The sequence below is a fragment of the Elgaria multicarinata genome, chromosome 12 (genome assembly GCF_023053635.1).
Source record: "Elgaria multicarinata webbii isolate HBS135686 ecotype San Diego chromosome 12, rElgMul1.1.pri, whole genome shotgun sequence".
Classification (NCBI taxonomy): Eukaryota; Metazoa; Chordata; class Lepidosauria; order Squamata; family Anguidae; genus Elgaria; species Elgaria multicarinata.
In genome coordinates this window covers 29,603,339-29,622,931 of record NC_086182.1, presented here as the reverse complement: position 1 = coordinate 29,622,931, position 19,593 = coordinate 29,603,339, and the positions used below count along the sequence as shown (strand labels likewise).

Sequence of the window (19,593 nt, the reverse complement as noted above, 5' to 3'; positions counted from 1 at the left end):
CATGTTTAGGGCAATGGCATCTGACAACAGAACTGACGAGAGAAAGGGAGGGAGGGGTTGCACTGTACCACCTCGTTGTTTCTGGGAGAGAGTTCCAGGCAGAAACTCTAACCTGTTTTACACCAGCGGCCTGGTGGGCAGGGCAGGCAGTCTTCCCTTTGTCTGGCACCTGGGAGAGAGCCAATGGTGTCATCTGGACAAGGTATGGGTGCCTCTGAGCCTTCTGGGCAGTAGAATCCTGTGGGTAGGGTGAGAAACATGCCCAAGTCAAGCTCCTCATGGTGAAGATCAAGGTTTGCATTTCTAAGCAGCTTGCTGCCTGCTGATTCATCAGAGATGGCACACTCCAAAACAAGGTGACTCTGCCTCTCTGAAGCACCTGCTCTGCATTTCCATGGAATCCTGCAACCTTTTAGCATCCTGTTAAGGACTGGATAATGGATTCTCTGGAAAGGAGATGGAGCCACACAGCAGCAAGTTCCTGGATCCCCCCTATGCTTAGACTACTTGGCTTCTTGAGCTGGTGGCTTTGTTCTCTGGCACTCTGCCTCCCGTCCCACCACCTTTGTTCCTAAAAGAGCTGAAATGGTTTGGGTTTGTCCCATTAATTATGAAGAGAAGGTAACTCAGAACTAGGCTGGCCTTATCTAGAGGATATCAGAGTTGGGATTTTTCACCCAAAGGACTGTTTGCATCTAGGATTTGGTTCACAAGAAAGAACAGGGAATACACCCATCTTCAAGTGACAAGGTTATGGGGAAGTGGAGAAGAAGAAATCTTAGACATCACATATTATCACTCTCTCTCTTTATATAGAGCAAAAAAGTCTATATGTACAGAGATGAGATGCTAATGTCCAGCAGGGATGGGACAATATTTTAGATCCTTCGGTGTCAATGTCACCGAAGGATCTAAAATATTGTGTGTTTCTGTGCCAGCAGGAGGGGATCTACACTAGTCAAGTTAGAACGTGTCTTACCGTTTTTAAGCGTCCGTTTCGTAGTATTACGCCACATGATGTTCAGTTTGTGACGTTTTATTGTTGTCTTTTTCCGGTTTTTATTTTGAACTTATCTGAAATTGGTCATTCTATTTGGTATGATGTGGCCAATTTCATCGTATTAAATGGGCTTCCTGTATTTCTTAAAATTAGCCAATCACATTCCTGGGGGGCATGTTTATGTAATTTCCACGCCCAAATTTGGAGCCATTTTTTTTTTCTTTCAAGCTTCTTTTTTGCAGCCACTTCCAGTTTCACTTTTGGGAGGCTACTTGGTGGATTGTTTGTAGGTGGAGGATTGTCTCGGAGAGAAGAGGAAGTGGGAGGGGAAATTGGCAGACGGGGAAATAGAACAAACGGATTTCTTTTCTTAGAGTGGCCGAAAGGAATGCATTCCCACGGAAAGAGAAAACACAAGTAAACGTTTTAAAAACTGCTACGTTTTAAATCGTTCTAAAAAAAAAAAAGTTCAATGACTGTAAAAACGTTTCATATACTAGTATAGATCCCCTCCAGGTGAGCATGCATGTGTACACAAGCCTATATTTGAGCTGAAATTTCATTTAGCCTGCAATACTAAGCTTATTAAAAGGGAGTATGCCTAATTGAGTTCTGTGGCCACTTTTGATTAAACATACATAGGAACGCAGTGCACAATTCTTAAATTCCAGTACCAAAACTTGTAAGTGCCCAGGTGCTAGGGATCTTTAAAGTCCAATTTCTCAAAAACTCTGGCTGGTCTTCATGTTTACCATATATATATTAGGTCTTAGTATGATGCTCAGTTACCTGCCGGGCAAGGCCCTGCACACTCCTGACCCCAGAGACAGTCAGCCAGGGGGCTCCAGGTGAAGTTATGGCCCTGTGGGGTGGCATCAGAGCTCCCTTCTTGGCAGAAGTAACCAGCAGCACACTTCCCCTCCAACTGTCCTCCCCTGGTGCAGAGAAAGTTGTAGAAATTTGTTTAAAAGGGGGAAAGGAAAGTTATATAATACACACTGAACAATAGGCTGGTTCAGATGGCACTACAGCCCATCATGGGCAAATTAAGGCATGGTGGGCTGTCATATCATGTGAACCAGGTTGTTATCTTTTAAATTTACAGAGTGGGAAAACATCTAAAACATAACAATGCAACAGTTAAACCCAATGCAATGAAAATAGAACCATCTAGAATCAGTCAAGCAGCAGTTTATTAAAAGGAAAACTCAAAGTCTAGAATGAACAGATACATTGTAGTTATAGTTTAAAAAGCAACCAGTGATAGATCCAAGGGCACCTCCTATGAGAGGGCGTTCAAAGTAGCTGGGGTAACGACCAAGAAGGCCCTGCTCCTAGCACGTTCCATTCTTGCATCCTTAAAAGATGAAACCATCAGAAAAGCCTCATAGCAACATACGCATTTAAATACAAAATGTGACAGGAATACAGTTGCCTACATGTATACACTCAGGCAAGGGCTGAGGAGAACTGAGTTCAAATCCCTGCTCAGCCATAATAATTTCCTAAGTGCCCTTGGGTGAAATCCCATTCTCGCAGCCTAATCTAGCAAGTGTTTTATTTTATTTTTATCGTTCTGGTCTTCATTCCTGGCTGACATTGTTAACTACTTTGTGGACTCTTATGGGTGCAAAGAAAGGCAGGATGTTCTTGTTTGAAATCAGATCAAATAAACTGATGCAAGACAAGACATTACAGGCAAGACGTTATACAGCACAATATATTGACCTGCAATAATGACCAAGAGGACAAGGGAGGCATTCCCGCACCTCACGTAGACCAGATACTTCCAGAGGAGTAAAAGTGCCATCAGGACATGGATGAGGAACCAAAGTACCTGAAGAAAGGGGATGTAATAACCCACCAGTCAGTAAAGTAGCTATGATTTGGGTCCACTGCTGGGTTAGCTTAAAAATTCAGGAATATATATATCTATATATCTATATAGATATATAGATATATGAGCCTCGTGTGGCGCAGAGCGGTAAAGCAGCAGTTTCTGCAGCTGAAACTCTCCCCATGGCCTGAGTTCGATCTCAGCGGAAGCTGGTTTCAGGCAGCCGGCTCAGGTCGACTCAGCCTTCCATCCTTCCGAGGTCGGTAAAATGAGTACCCAGTTAGCTGGGGGAAAGGTAATCACGGCCGGGGAAGGAAACGGCAAACCACCCCACTATATAAGGCCTGCCAAGAAAACGTCAGCGAAAGCTGGCATCCCTCCGAGAGTCAGTAATGACTCAGTGCTTGCACGAGAGGTTCCTTTCATATATATATAATTTCCCAGCATTTAGCCATCAGCTCGTACAGGTAGAGGTATCTACCATTACTTGCACACCTGCTCAAAACACTTAACAATCTTAACAGATGGAACAGCAGAAGAACTTCCAGGTAAGGGAATCTGTCCTTTTTTTCTGACTGTTTCACAATCCTCTGCATCAATACAGCAGCACAGGGATGGAGAAGAACTAAACAACAGCTTGTCATACATTCTGCATAATCAAAGTACACCTCCAATTACACGTTAGCTTTTGGGGATGCTCTCACAGGCCCCTTGCCAACACCAATGGTGAGATACCTGAGTCACAGGTACTAAATCGGGAGATAACTCTGCATGGCAAAAATCATCATGCTGGCTTTTGCTACTACTCCCGTCTCATTTTTTGTTTTGTTTTTAAAATCTGCATGAATCTAGTTTTGGGCATAATATTCCTTCTTATATTAACATGGATAGGTTAAGAGAGTTTCAAAAACAAATAAGTTCAAAGTTCATCCGTTGAGCCCTGCCAATTTCCTTTGCACATGGTTCTTATTGCCAGAATGGTCATTTCTGGAGTTTTTCCTGTTATCCCATTTAACCAGGGGGAGATTTTAACCTGTGATTAATGCTTTAAATCAAGGGTTGGCAGAAAGAAGATCTGGTATCCGAGGCAGTAAGACTGTATACACCAGTTGCTGAAGAATATCGGTGGAAGGGTGCTATTGCACTTTGGCCCTGCTTGTAGGATCCTCGTCGACAGCTGGTTGGCCCCTGTGTGAACAGAGTGCTGGACTAGATGGACCCATAGTCTGATCCAGCAGGGCTCTTCTTATGTTCTTATTTTCTAAGATGTGAGATGTTTAGGACCAACTCCCAGTATTCCTAATCATTGGCCATGCTGTTCTACCTTTTGCCACCCCCTGCTGTAGGTGATTGATCAGTGGAACCAATCGATTCAAGCTTGCAGTCCAGAGCTTTTGCTAGTATGTCTATGTATCACTATACCTGTAGGACAATATGAATGTGGCGGACAGTGGTTGGGGTCCCCAGCAGTTGCCTCGTGGCAGTAGAACCCCGCTTGGCAAGGCAGGCAGTACTCCGAGCCTTGGTTTGGTTGGTATTCACCGGTGGGACATGGGGCTGGAAAGGCAGCCCCAGACTGACAGAAATGCCCCTGAGAAATGCAGGGAGGAAGAAAAAGCAGAGGTTAGACAGAAACACATCTATTACTGCATCCCACCCCCACACTTTATTTCTTCAGAGATTTCAGTTCTATGAACAATGAGCAAAAGAAGTATTACACACATACAAAAACAGGAGAACGGAATCTAACAAGTGAACGAAAGGAAGAGTTTTGTGACTCACGACTTTTCTTCGTGAGTCTTTTAACCTGCCACTATACTGAAGGTTCTGTTTACAGATTCTTTGCAGGATTAAGTCTGGTTTCTTTACAAAAGTTCTCTCCCTGTTCTTTCTTTTCCTTTCCTTGTGTTCTATTATGCAAGCACTAGGGGGGCGCTGTGGAATAGCAGAGTTGCACAATGGCACTAGGCTTTATCCTGCCATTCACAAGTAATTCCAGATTCAAAAAGAAGAAGAAGAAGAAGAAGAAGAAGAAGAAGAAGAAGAAGAAGAAGAAGAAGAAGAAGAAGAAGAAGAAGAAGAAGAAGCGGCGGCAGCCCTGGAAGATTACAACGCTGTATAAAGGTCCCACGAACTACTGTAAGTGAGGAATCACAAGCACACAATAAATGCCTCATGTAGAAAAGCTCTCAACCAATTTTATCATATGTTTTTGCTGGAACTCCAAGAAGAGCATTTTGCTCTGCCCATTTCTGCAAGTACTGAGTCAGCACTGATGAATGGACTTAAGTTCATTTCTTTTTGCAGCTCCAAGCACTGAGCCAGGACTAACATTCTCCATTAGTCCATAAACCGTCACCCAGTTTTGAAAGTGAACAAGGAGCCCAGAGATGCGCAGTGTTCAAAGCTGAGATGACAGACCTCAGGGCAGAGGAATGGGGTTGGGCTGAAGGAACTGAAGTTTGCCGGGCAGTAGAAACCAGCAACGCACGGTCCGGTTGGCGAACTCAAGCCCACGGCAGCGCAGAAGAATCCTGGGTAGCAGGGCACACAGCAGTCCGGAGAAGAACCTCCTGCAGAACAGAAAAGTTGGCAGAGATCAGTTCCACCTGAAGGACAACAAATGAGCCTCCAACAAGCACTGTGGAATGAGGAAGGATTTGGATCAGAGACGTAGCCCATGCGGAAGATTCTAAAGAACCATTTCCCTTATGTATTTTCCTGATTAAAATTTGCTTCCCAAGGTATTTCCTCCAAACTTGTGTTATCTGTAAAAAGCCTCATGTGGCGCAGAGCGGTAAAGCAGCAGTTTCTGCAGCTGAAACTCTCCCCACGGCCTGAGTTCGATCCCAGCGGAAGCTGGTTTCAGGCAGCTGGCTCGGGTCGACTCAGCCTTCCATCCTCCCGAGGTCGGTAAAATGAGTACCCAGTTAGCTGGGGGAAAGGTAATCATGGCCGGGGAAGGCAACGGCAAACCACCCCGCTATAAGGCCTGCCAAGAAAACGTCAGCAAAAGCTGACGTCCCTCCAAGAGTCACCAATGACTCAGTGCTTGCACGAGAGGTCCCTTTCCTTTCCTCCTTGTGTTATCTGTATAATCTGCCTTTTGGGGAAGTAGCAACTTAAGGGGTGTGGCAATTTTAATAAGCAAAGCAGAATGGGGAGAAAGGGTCAAATCAGTTCGTCCAGAGCTGTGATTTGTATCTGAATCTTTCCCCTGCCTGCAATTAACACTTTAAAATACCAGCAATCAGATCTCCTGTGTTCTAGTTTGGTCCTGATTTAGAAGTTTAATTTTCTATATCAAATTAACAGGGTCAAGGCAAATATGAAAGTTAGTTAAAAGACTGGAGCTCTGCAAGGCTTAAAAGTGCACTTGCCAGTTTCTTTCATGTTACGTGGTTGGAATGTTAGTGAGGATTCCGCCACCTCTCGTCTCAACACCAGGGCTGTCAGCCGATGTGAGACGTTTTCACAGACAAATGACATGTCTTTTAAGTGACTGACTGAATTAGCTCCCCAATTATATTTAAATATATTTGCATATCATCAACTGCTCAGTAGAGGGAGAACGTTGGGGATATTAGTCTGTAAGATAATTTACTAAGAAATAAACACACATGCACCTTAAATATATTCTTAGAAGAAAAAGGTGATGTTTTAATTTGGGGTGGGGGGTTCCACTTAAAGCAGGAATGCAAAACCTCTGGCTCTGGGGTCAAATGTGGCCCTCCGGGAGACGAAGTCCGCCTTAAGGGTCCCAAACTCACCTTCCTGGATTTGTCCATTGCCTTCCCATCACTCCATTTTCTCCCACCTTTGATCATTGAGTGGTTTCCCCCAGGTTTTATGTAGCTTTCCTCCCATTCTAAATGGTCAATGTGCCTCCCCTAAGGCTTACTTACTGGCAATCAGAGTTTTAAGCTAAATTTTGCTGACGTCCTGTCAATCAGACAACCCCCGTTGTCTTGGCGTCAGACCAGCTCTTGAAGGAAAAGCTGGCTTCTTCTTAAAAATAAAATAAAAAATAAAAAATAAGCCAACTTTAACAGAGCTCCATTGAGGCCCACTGACTTGGAATAAGAGCCAGGCCCGAACTGGGAAGGGCTCTCTCCCATCCAATGGAACAGAGAAGTCTACTTTGCGTAACACAGCTGACCAGAGCCAGGCATGACCAATACAGGGATCCAGGCCCGGCCCAAGCATTAGGCAGAGTGAGGTGATCACCTCAGGAATAGATGTTAAAGCGTGTTTGTTTTTGTGTGTGTGTGTGTGTGTGTGTGTGAGAGAGAGAGAGGGGTGGGGAGCACAAGCAACCCTCCTGGCCATTCTTCCTGAGCCCCATAGACAGTCCCCTGCTCTGTACCCCCAAAGCTATCCTGCTGCCCTCAGGTGTAGTGGGGGACACTGTGCCATCACCAGCGTTGGACGTAAGATTCTACTATAAGTCCGGCCAGCTTTCGAGGAATGGCGGTGGGGGAGGGAAGGATGTATCCTCATTGTCCTCATTGTGGGCCGGCCCTGCCATTTCTCATTGAACGAGAACAACAATTGGGCTCACTGTATGAAGGGGTTACAAACTAGACTCCATTTAGTTGGAAGAAGGAATATGTAACTCCATTTTCTACGGGTTTTTCTTCAGTTTTCTGGAAGGTCTTGTGAAGATATAGCCTGTGTCGTAGTTCTCTATTTTCCTGATCAAGAAAAAAACACAGCATGTCTATATTTTCAGAGTTTTGAATAAGAGCAAACATTTAGCCCAGGTACTCTGCTTGTGCCCAATAGCCAAGGAAGTAGTGGGGGTAGGGAGACAGTTTGTGGGTTTTCCAAAGATAAGAATTACTTCTGTCTGAAGGGAACATTGGAATCTTTAGCGCCTTGATACATAACACAAGATGTCCGTGCCAAGGGTAATCCCCCCCCTCCCAATCCCCTTTCCTTTTGTGTCATGTCTTTTAGATTGTAAGCCTGTGGGCAGGGACTTTTCAAGAAATACTTTTGTAAGCCGCCGTGAGAGCCTTTTTTGGCTGAATGGCGGCATAAAAATGCTTAAATAAATAAACAAATAAATAAGAAGGAGAGTGTGGCAGCGAGTGGGACCTGGAAATGGAGAGAGATGGCCAGCCTGAGACATACCCACCCGTAGCGTTATTCAAGGTGCCCACTGGGCAGGTGACAGGGGACCATGTGCCTTCTGGACAATAGTGCCCCCACGGGCAGGGCCCATTGTGGGGAAACTCGGGTGTGCTTTGTGGCACGGCGTCGGCGGCTCCCCCTGCGCAGTAATACCCAGCGGAACATAGACCTGCCAATTGGAAAACAGAGGATCCTCAGAGGCTGCGTTCCAGTGAACAAAGTGCAAGCAAAGGGAAGGTGCTGCGATAGAACTTGCCACAGGAATGGTGGGGGGGCACCTTGCGCCTGTACCAGAGGTGTGCGCAACTCATTTCATTAGGGTGTGCACCTTAAAGCCCTGATTGGAGCAGAGGACAGGAGACCATGCTTTCTCAGCCCCCCCCCCCGCTCTAATCGGGGCCTTTAAGGCCCTAATTGGAGAAGTGGAGGGGGGAAGCACACTTTCTGGGTCCTCCGGAAAGTGTGCAAATTTCCCCCGGGGATGCTAATGGCTGCAGAAGCAGCCCTGGGAAACACCCAGCACACCCCCTGTGCATGCCTATGGCCTGTACTGTTCTCATATGGCTAAAGAGGACGTTCCCTTCTTGAGAACAAAAAGGCCAATACTTTGACTCCGTAGTCGCTTCAGTCTGAATGATCTGCTAATGACCTGATCTGATTGCAGGAGGAGCAGACAGATTTCGCAGTCAATCAGAGACCAGTCTTAGCAGTTCATTCAGTAACTCTTACGGGCTTCAAAAGGGCAACCTCAAAATACACTTTCAGTCATGCCTGGCTTTCATTGGGGTGAGAGACTTGGCACCTACCATTTCAGATCATGAAACTTTCATAATATTCCCTGCACACAGAAAATTAGGACATCAGGAGGAAGGCTTAGAAGTTAACCCTTTCCCCCATAATTTCCCCTCTCTATCTCCAAGAAGTATTTTAAATAAATAAATAAATGCACGCACATGCACACCCATTCATAATGCTAATTTTTGTGTGATTTTTTAAAAAAAAATCACAGAGGGATGCAGGAACGGAATGGAGCAGACTGATGATGGAAGACATGCAAAACTGATATGGGCCCGAAATAGGGTGTTCTGTCCCTCTTTATCTCAGACCAATAATGATGGCTGGATCTCCTTACCATTTGGTTCCCAGTTAGCATTGCCACTGCAGTACCTTCCGACTGGGCAGGGCTTGCAAGCATCGAAGGACAGCGCCCCCTCCAGGGTATTCAAGGTACCAGCAGGGCATGGCAAGGGAGTGGCAGTCCGGGGTGGGCAGTAGTAACCTGCCAAAGCAAGAGCTCATTAGGGGGCTGCACTGGTAGGAGAGACAAGCCGACATTCCAAGCACCTTGGGAGTGTGTGGGGAAGTGATCACCATCGCTCTGGGAAGAACTTGAGCATAGGAGGCAGCAGTCAAGGAAGAGGTGATGGAGGTTTTTTTTTTCTTTTTGCAAACCTTGCAAGGTGCTTGCCTCCCACTCCACCAGTTAAACAGAGTCGGGGGATGCCTTACCTCTAGGGCAGCTGAGTGGCTCTGCCGTGGCAGCGTGCCTGCAGGCTGTGCCCGCTGGGCAAGGGAGGCAGGTGCTGGCCCCGGCCATGGGGCTAAACATGCCAGGCTCACACGGAACCTCCAGGCCGGTGCCCTCGGGACAGTGGAAGCCTTTGGGGCATCTATATCCATGAATCCCATCACTGGGGCAGGGAGCGGAGTTCCCCTCTAGGCAAACATACCTGTGGATTTGACACAGAAGCATAGAAGGTTTGTCGTCTACCCTTGAGAGGAGGAGTCCAACCCCCTAACATGTTTCAGTTGGAATCAGCCTTAATTCAGAGCATTGTCCCTGAAGAGACCCAGGTGCCACTGCTCTTATTACAGGCATCCTAGGTGAGGCAGAGCTGGAAGGCTAAGATGTTTCCCTGCTTTGGCCTGTATTTATGAAGGAGCAGAACACACCCCTGAACATGAAGGCAGGAACTACCAAATGACTGAAGCGCATGCTACCCAGCCACGGGGGAGCACAAACAGACATCATTGCTACTGAAACAAGCCTGGGTTAAAGAGCTCAGGAGCCTGATGTCCAGAGGTGTGTAACTCTTTGTCCCAACCTGAGAATGAGCCCCGAGATGCTCTGGATTACCCTTGATGTAAACACAGAAATGAATTCATAGCTCTTAGCTCTCTGCCTTGAACATCCTAATCCAAGCACGTGTATGGTACCATCCCCCTGTGTTGCTGTGTATTTAGGGATTCTCTCCTGCCCTGTATGCAATCTCTTCCGATGCTGTGCTGCTCCCCACCCCACTAATACTGGCTCTCAATTTAGTGTTTTCCCCTAGGCTCATGCAGAGCAAATAAATCCTATTCACTATGCCGGCATGCCTTGAATAATTCAAAAGGGTTCTTGATTTCAATTCTCCAAGTGCCAGTACTTATGCAGCCCCAACTGGCACCATCCACACTGAAGAGTGAGATAGCAGCAGGCGAGGGAGGCAGATGGGCAACTTGAGGAAAACCGCTGCTCTGCCCCAAACAGTGCAAAGATATCTGAGCATGGGCAGTGGCCATGGAATGTGAGCTGGCTGGGGCAGGGGGTGGAGGGATGAAAAAACAGGTGGAAGGGGAAATGGAATAGAACAGGGTAGGATGAGAGTTCCGATTTCAGTGAGGCTGTGAATCCATTCTGGGTTTCAGTCAGAACCATCCAGTCCTTTAAAGGAGCTGCCCAAGGTGCTGAACCTATTTGGCACATAGAATTCAGAGCCTTGGATAGCTCCTTTTCTGGGTGGTTCTGACTAAAACCCAGAATGGATTCACAGCCCCAACAAAATCACAGCTTCCAGCCTCTCCCAAAATGGAGTATCCTCCAGAGGAGCAGTGGGCATTGCAACATTTATGGCTAGCTCAATAATGGCCAAGAAAACTGGGACAGCAGCCTAATGATGTTTCTAGGAAATCTCATGGAAAACGAAAGGTTTCCCTTTTTGGGTTTTTTTGAAGGGTGTATGTGTGCATGTAATATTGAAGGAGTCATCTGTCAAGGACTGGATTCAGATTGCCAGCTCTGCTTTTACCACCTCCCTCAATTGTGTTTATGGATCAGGGATAGCGATCCTTCCCCAATTATCCAGGTCAGTAGCCCTCTCATCAATCCAACTCTCTTGCCTATTTCATTCAGGTCACCCCTATTCATTCATGGTGAACATGATCAGAGGCCAGCCTGTTCCTTCACGGGGAGTCTGCACATCCCGGCTTGCTATTAAATCAAGGAAAGCAGCCATGCTGCCTCTTACCCTTCATTACATGACATCATCTGGGACAAATCAGACATCCCTGATTGGCTGCAGTAGAGTCCTGCTGGGCACGGCTGGCACTGTCTCTCTGTCTTCAGGCCCAGAGAGGTGGAGAAGGAGCCAGGTGGGCAAGGTATGGGATATCCGGTCCCATTTGGGCAGTAATGCCCAGGAGGACAGATGTCATTCCCAGTCAACAGGAAGCTAGCAGAATCCAACTGTAGAAGGAAGAAAGGAAAATAAAACCAAAGAGAATGATGATTTTACTGTGCTGTGTTCACTCAGGAAATGATGTGTTTAGAATGCTCCCCTCACACCCAAAGCACACACAGAGTGACAATTAATGCTTCCAAAAGAGGGGAACTGCTAGTTCTTAAGTTTCCTCTTTTTGACAAATACCAGTTGTCACCACCGAGGGATGCAACTAACTGGCATCTTGTGAGATATGAATTGTGCAAAATTGGTTGTTGTGCATCTGCTATCTGGCTGGAATGGTCAAAGTATGTCAGGGCAGACATGACCCTAACTCAGTGGTTCTCAACCTTCCTAATGCCGTGACCCTTTAATACAGTTCCTCATGTTGTGGTGACCCCCAACCACAAAATTATTTTCATTGCTACTTCATAACTGTAATTTTGTTACTGTTATGAATCGTAATGTAAATATCTGATATGCAGGATGTATTTTCATTGTTACAAATTGAACATAATTAAAGCATAGTGATCACAAAAACAATATGTAATTATATATTGTGAAATATTTATTTCTAATTACAAATAAATGAAATGTCTCGGTTCCAAAGACCATCGGAAATATGTGTTTTCCGATGGTTTTAGGCGACCCATGTGAAAGGGTTGTTCGACCCCCAACCGCTGCCCTAACTACTTCAGCACTTTCTACATCTTAAGCTGTTATCGCATGGAACTGGAAATTCATTTGGTTTGGATTTTAATGCAAACATACACAATTTGTATTTCCTGGACTAATAAACAAACTGAAATGCAATTATACTTTGATGTATGCTATATTTCCACATTCTGTGGCACAGTTCTCGGGTCAAAAGAAATGTGCATATTAGGGGAAATTACATCTAAAATGCATTGCACTAGGGAAAACTGTTTGCAAGAAATGCATGCATTAAGCCAAATTGTGCTAAAAAATGCATTTATTGGGAGAAACATGCATGTAAATACACACACAAAAAAAATCATGCTGACTTTAAAAACACACACCCAAGCCCCTTACAAACTAATGTAGAAAAGGGATGAAACAAACTTAAGGTTGGAAAAATGAGAAACTGGATCAAAATGAAAGGATTTATTCATCGCTAACTTTACTGGCTAATTTTCATATCTGAGAAATGCAATGTAATGACGCCTTCATTTTTATACAGTTTCCACTTGAGACAACTGCTTGGGCAATGCAACAGTGAGTAGTTAATTAAGCCTGCTTCTGGTACTTCCTACTCACCCGGTGTCTAATCGGAGTTGGGTTGACTGCTCCCCTGGTGCAATAGTAGCCTTGATGGCAAAGACCGTTTGGTTGCGACAGTCCAGAAGATGAGCAATACATCCCTGGAAAGAGGAGGAAAGGAAGTGAACAGCAGGGGTGGGGATCCTCAGGCCTGTGAACCAAATGTGGCTAATCAGGACTTCCATAGTTCCCCAGTTGGACCCACGCTCTTCGCCTGGCCCTTTTCCCAACTGAATTCAGACCTTTGGCTGAAAGAGGTTCCTCACCCTGATGTATGGGGTTTGTATGGGCAACCCAAAGCTCCATTCTGTCCCACGCAGTCTCAGCTCACCTCCTTTGTTCTGTGATGTGCACCCACACTTACCTGCTGGACAGGGCTCACAGTCAGATTCTTCAGCAGCCCCAGCCTTGGGTCCATATGTACCTCTAGGGCATGGGTGTTCTAAGCTGGAAGGAGTACCAGGAGGACAAAAATGCCCAGACGGGCATTGCCTGGGAACCTGGATCGCAGCACCTAGGACAGAAAGGGCAGCTTGGAAACCTTTCGGTGGCATTTATTGTTATTATTGTCAGCAAGCTTTTTTTTGGTTCCCCAGCACTCTGATTCGAAAACCCCTCTTTGCTGATTCAGACAGAGATGGTTCCTACACTCAGGCACTCATTGTAGGGGGTTGCTGCCTCCCTGGGTTTGTGTTAAAAGCTTGGTTTCCCCATCAGCTGAGACCTTGAAGTCTTGGGAGCAGGGATTCATCTTTATATAAACCTTCCTTCCCCATACCTGGTCAAGGGTTGGCATAGTCAGGCACCTGCTAATGGCCCACAGCTCACCAAGGGGCCCCTGGCAAGCACTCCCTGGGATTTGCTCCTCCTCTTCCCTGTTGCAAGCTGCTTGTTCACCTGCCTCTTACTCTTGCTCAGAACAGGGTGGTGGTGGGAAGGAGGAACAGCAAATGCCATGGTCTCCTTGCTCACCAGCTCTCTGCCTGGCAATCAAGCAAGTGGGAGCAATGGTGAGGAGCAAGAGGAGGAGGAGAAGGAGGAGCAGTTGACAACAATATTGGTAAGAAGGAGACTCACTGAGGGAATGCCCCTCCTGCCCCCCTCTTGCCCAAGGATCCTCCAGCACTTGGAGCTGGAACTGCTGGTGCCTTCCAGTTGCCCTGGAACTCCCATCATTCCAAGCCAGCACGGCCAATGATAGGAGTTGCAGTCCAACACATCTGGGCGGCATCAGGTTGGGGAAGACTGATATAAACACACACATCCCTCCCCATAAGTAGTAACGATTGTCATGGGTGTATTCCTCCCATTTTCTTACTTTGGTTGGACTGCTCGCAGAAGAACCCAGCTGGACAAAGATCACATGATTCCTTCCCTTCCTCTGATTGGTAGGTTCCTTTTTGGCAGGCCACTGGAGCCACAGAGCCCTCAAGGCAGTAAAACCCACGTGGGCACCGGTGAGAAGGAGGTGTGGCGGAGGCTTGCCCTGGTGGGCAGTAGTAACCGGAGGAACATGTTCCATCTGGGACACTCTTTCCAAGGCCTAATCATGGAGAGGAAAGACAGGTCGGTTTCTTTTCTCTAGGATAAGTGGGGATGAGCCCACTGGCAAATTCAATAAAACTAACAGGCACATACCGCTGCAGAAATACCCAGCTGGACAGAGGTTGCAGTCAGTGGCATCCCATTTCCCACTGTGAGGATTGATGGTCCCGGTGGCACATGGAAATGGGGATCCTGTCCTTTCAGGACAGTAGAATCCTGGGGGGCAGAGCTTCTGGTCAGGGCGTGAGGACAGCATATCGCAATAGTAGCCGGCATGACACATCCCTGCAAAGCAGAGGGTTTCATATAATAGCAAGTCACTGAAGTTCAAAGCCCACACCCCGGTGCGTAAAACCTTCCCTGGAAAGCATATTCCTTGTCCTAGAAACTCTGCTGTCTTAATAAAACAAATCTGCATATGGGGAGGGAGAGTAAGGGTGTGGTAATTCAATGGTGAGAGAAAGGCATTCTATCTGTGCTCAGAGACACCATCCTCTTGATTATGACTTTACTGCATTGTTGGCATTCAGAAGAGATTCCTAAGTTGAGCCTCGGCTCAGCTGAAGCCCCAAATGTTCAAGAGGTTGGTGCAGAAATGCCCACCCCATAAATTGACATAGAAAGATTTTAACCTCCTGTAAATTGTTCAACTGTTGATTGCTTACAGATTTTATTATATTAAGTGATATATAAGTATCACAAATAAATGAATAAATAAACTGCTGTTTCTCAGGAAGGGGAATTGGACATCTCTCATGTAGCACTGTGCAGAAAAGGGGGGGGGACATACTGTGATTTCGAACCTGAGTAATGAGCTGCATTTAACTCCTCAGGGAAAAGAATTCCCTATGCAAATTACATTCATCATATTTAATTATTTTCTTGGGCAGAAGCCAGAAGTAGGAGGCTGTCTGATTAGTACAAGACTAAGTTAGCTTAATGCATTGGGGGTGGCGAGGAGGGTATATTAATAGAGCTTTCACTTGTGTCAGCATCCAAATTGCTCACACACTCCCCCACCCCACCCCACCCCAATCCATCACACCAGCACACTGGGGAAAAGGACTGTAAAACTCACCAGAAACAATGGCCAAGCCTTCTCCTTGGCAGAAGTGTCCTCCAGGACAAGGCAAGCAGGCATTGTGGGACGACATCCCAGACTGGGGTAGAAGAGTCCCACTGGGGCATGGTATTGGGCTGCTGCTACCCAAGGGGCAGAAATGCCCTGCAGGACACATGCCTCCACTTCCATCATGAATAGGGTTGGGTACCCGTGCTTTCAGGGTGCAGTAATACCCAGGCAAGCAAGGGCCACTAGGGGTCACAAGACCTAAAGAAGAGATAAGGGTTTCTATTATATTGTTCAAGATCTCTGAACTGTACATCATTAGCCAGGCTATTGCACCTAAAGGTTTATTCAGTACCTCTGCTAGAAACCTTGCAATTCTAGGTCTCTCTCTCTCTCTCTCTTTCCTATTGGAAAAAAAATCCTAAAGAGATGTGCCTAACCACAAACTGATGCCTAGCACCAGAAAGTGATTTGGACTTGGAAATGGTGTCAGAGTTTGCACACTCTTAGTCATCTCACGTTGCTTTTGCAATCTGCTTGGTGGAGGAACTTCAAGGTCTCAGGGGGATGCTTTTCAAGTCCTTTCGCCTCAGATCCTTTTAACAGAAGAATCCAGAGATGGAGCCCAGAATTTTAAAGAAGCGGAGCAAGTGCAAGACACCTCAGCTGCTCCCTGGTTGGAGTCTAGTAGTCCATCTGCTACACGCACTGGTTCCCAGATCAAATCAGTTTTCACTGGCACTGACTTGCAGGTAGGCATGCTTAGGACAGCAACACACACCTATCTCTGCTGATGGCCTCCTTGATTCACCTGGGTTTGCACAGAATTTGCCTCCGGGGCAGGGCCTGCATTCCTTGGAGCTGCTCAAGCCTGTCTGATTACTGAAGGTCCCATCAGGGCAAGGGAACTGCAGGGCAGATTTTGTTCCCAATAGGCAGTAGTATCCAGGCAGACAGTCAGATGGTTTGACCACTCCCCTTGCAGAGGTTTCTTTGAGATCCTCGGAATCTTGTATTGGGAAATCAGGGTCACAGAACCTTCCAAGAAAACAGAAGTTCACTTATTTATTTAAAGCATTTTTATCCCACTCTTCCCAGTATGCTGACACAGACTGGCTCTCTAGGGTTTCATAGAATCATAGAATAGTAGCGTTGGAAGGGGCCTATAAGGCCATTGAGTCCAACCCCTTGCTCAATGCAGGGATCCACCTTAAAGCCTTCTTGAAAGATGGCTGTCCAGCTGCTTCTTGAAGTCTCTAGTGTGGGAGAGCCCACTATCTCATTATTGGACATGGAATAATGGGCTCAAGTTAAAGGAAGCCAGATTCCAGCTGGACATCAGGACAACGTTCCTGACTGTTAGGGCAGTGCGACAATGGAATCAGTTACCTAGGGAGGTTGTGGGCTCTCCCACACTAGAGGCCTTCAAGAGGCAGCTGGACAACCACCTGTCAGGAATGCTTTAGGGTGGATTCCTGCATTGAGCAGGGGGTTGGACTCGATGGCCTTGTAGGCCCCTTCCAACTCTGCTATTCTATGATTCTATGAAGAGTTTTTCCAGCCCTACGTGGAGATGCCAGGAATTGAACCTGGGACCTTCCACATGCAAAGTGGGGGCTCTACCATCATTTCTCTGTCTCTGGCATTACCCGATGACAGTTTAGAGAAGAGCTTAATGGAGCCGTCCAATCTACAGCTTTATTATTGGAGGGGAAAGGGGACAGCCTAGTGTGGCAAGTTCATTTATTTGGCACTGCTGGTGGAGTGGGCCAAATCAAAATGCACGCCAGCCATGAATCCTAGGGGCCTCAGGCAAACCTCATCTGCAATGTGATGGCAATTATGCAAGACCCATCTTAGAGGATTGTTATAAGGATTAATGAGAGAAGTGCCTTGAATATTTCAAATGCTCTGTATGTATGTTTAACAGCAACAAAACGGCAACAACATATTATAGCTGCTGCTAGCTTTCGAAAGACGCCGAATGTGTGACATTTTGAAGAGATTAGAGATTCAAAAAACTTAGGTCATTAAACAAGACAAACAAATGTAAAACCACGTTGCTTATCCCCAGATATATCACACCTGTCTGAATAAGAAGGTATTAATTTCCAGATCTCTAGGAATGGAGAGGAAATAAGACGGAAAGAATGACTTTACATACCGTTGCTGTTTGGATCTGGCGCATGAAGGCACCACCCGGAAACTGATTGGCATGGAAAGGATGAGAGGGAAATGCAGAGAAAAGACAAACCTTCTTGTGCATTTCCAAAACAGGTGTTCTACAGAACTCCAAGGCCATTGCTATGCAGATCGCAAAGGAGGAGCTTGAAGAGAGCCAAAGAAGGTGAACGCACCTGCAAAGTACACCACTTACTTCCCCGCTGGGCATTCTTTGCACAGGCTTTGGCCAGTTTCATCCTGGTATTTTCCAGGCGGACACCGTTTGGGCTCTGGGCTGCCGGTGGGACAATAGTGACCGAGAGGACAGAGGTGTTCTATAGGGAAAACAAAAATTTATTGAGAGTTGCAGCTGTGCATTACTTGAATTGCCACCCTCTGTAGTCAATACAAGAAGGAAGCACGGCTTGCTGTCTGTGCAGGGCAACAGATGGAAAAAACTTGCAAGAACTTCAGCGTGTCATCTGCTCCATCTCTAATTCAGAAACTGGACTTGTTATAGGTGAACAAGCAGTGATGCTTGTTATTTTAGTCTAAAAATAAAGAGACCATGCTCCCTTTTTGGAATCTACTACCAAGTAGTAGTAGTAGTTTAGACCAGTAGATGTCATTGCTTATGTAGGTGTGCAGACCTTTTCTTCTTCTCATGGGAGAAGAGGAGCTGAAGGTTGGAAGATCTCACACCTATGGAACTCCAGGAGAATCATAGAATAGCAGAGTTGGAAGGGGCCTACAAGGCCATCGAGTCCAAACCCCTGCTCAATGCAGGAATCCACCCTAAAGCATCCCTGACAGATGGTTGTCCAGCTGCCTCTTGAATGCCTCCAGTGTGGGAGAGCCCACAACCTCCCTAGGTAACTGATTCCATTGTTGTACTGCTCTAAGAGTCAGGAAATTTTTCCTGATGTCCAGCTGGAATCTGGCTTCCTTTAACTTGAGCCCGTTATTCCGTGTCCTGCACTCTGGGAGGATCGAGAAGAGATCCTGGCCCTCCTCTGTGTGACAACCTTTTAAGTCTTTGAAGAGTATTTTAAGTATTTGAAGAACACAAGGGGACTTTGGGCAGGTCACTGACTCTCTACCTAGCCTTCCTCACAGGGTTGTGGTGAAGTTAAAATAGAGAAGAGGAGGACCATGTAAGCTTACTTGGGTTCTTTGCATGAGGGAAACAAGCAGGCTATACAGTAAATGTAAAAACCATAAATAAATTCAATTTGCTCTTGAGCACTCCTGCAGATGGAACTAAACTTTACAACTTACAAGTGGCATTGGGGTGCCACTGAAAATGTCAAGACTGTGTGTCTGCTCATCTCCTGGGTAACATCTAAAGGTTACTCATTACAGGATAGGACATTAGGCTGTGAGTATCCTGCCTGCAGCTGGGGAAGGAGAAAGGGAAATTCTCAGTGTTGATAATGTCATGACACCCAGTGACCCTGTTCAGTTGACACGCTAAGCCATGGTGGTTAAGCATTTTGAGCCAAACATTATGGCATAGCGTGTTGTGTGAACCATTCCTAACCATGGTGGCTACATAACCACGATTTAAACACACTCACTATCCGTTTGCTGCAAAAGGGTTGGCGGCCTAACCATGGCTTAACATGTTGTCTGAACAGGTCCCCTAAGTACCACTAAATGTTTCAGAAGATGAAGAGACATAAGTGTTTTTTCAGTTTGGTTCTTGTTTTTTTGCTGACAGCTTCATGTCTGCTAGTTCCATCTTAAAGCTCATGGCCTAAAGTTTTCCATTTATGTCCAAGAGGCTTGGCTTTACTTTATTTTCATTTTAAAATTCAAAGACAAATTCTCTTCATTTCCTCTGCCACGACACAGGCTCTGAACAACAGACCCGGCCGAGGCTACTCCCTGCTCAAGCCAAGCACCACCGCTTGATATGCCTGAGGTGAGGGATAAAACCCACCTTCCTCCAAACTATGTGGAAAAAGGGGTTTAAATGGAGAAGGATTTTAATATATAAAATAAAACACTGTGAGTTATATGTACTGAGGTGAATGATTGTCAGAGTGGGTGTTAAATGAGTAAACTTTAGATGATAAAT

General features: G+C 46.1%; 2 protein-coding genes across 2 annotated transcripts in view; both read right to left on the bottom strand.

Moving 5' to 3' along the window:
* LOC134407377 (uncharacterized) overlaps positions 1 to 8,151 on the bottom strand; it is a 50,468-nt gene extending 42,317 nt beyond the window's left edge. Inside the window, exons 1-6 of the mRNA XM_063139114.1 lie at positions 7,978 to 8,151; positions 5,259 to 5,410; positions 4,260 to 4,428; positions 2,729 to 2,837; positions 1,790 to 1,935; positions 113 to 238 (exon numbers count right to left, since the gene is read on the bottom strand). The gene's annotated coding sequence lies outside the window, so the exon portion shown is untranslated. The remainder of the gene's footprint in view (positions 1 to 112; positions 239 to 1,789; positions 1,936 to 2,728; positions 2,838 to 4,259; positions 4,429 to 5,258; positions 5,411 to 7,977) is intronic.
* Positions 8,152 to 9,645: 1,494 nt separating this feature from the next.
* Positions 9,646 to 17,840, bottom strand: LOC134407643 (platelet endothelial aggregation receptor 1-like; the record flags this gene model as incomplete). Its single annotated transcript, XM_063139512.1, has 9 exons — positions 17,728 to 17,840; positions 16,162 to 16,388; positions 15,360 to 15,611; positions 14,375 to 14,566; positions 14,055 to 14,279; positions 13,101 to 13,250; positions 12,734 to 12,837; positions 11,264 to 11,481; positions 9,646 to 9,703 (listed from the first exon to the last, which is right to left on the bottom strand). Coding segments are annotated over exons 3-9 (1,107 nt in total), but the record flags the coding sequence as incomplete, so codon positions are not given.
* Between the last annotated feature and the right edge of the window lie 1,753 nt (positions 17,841 to 19,593).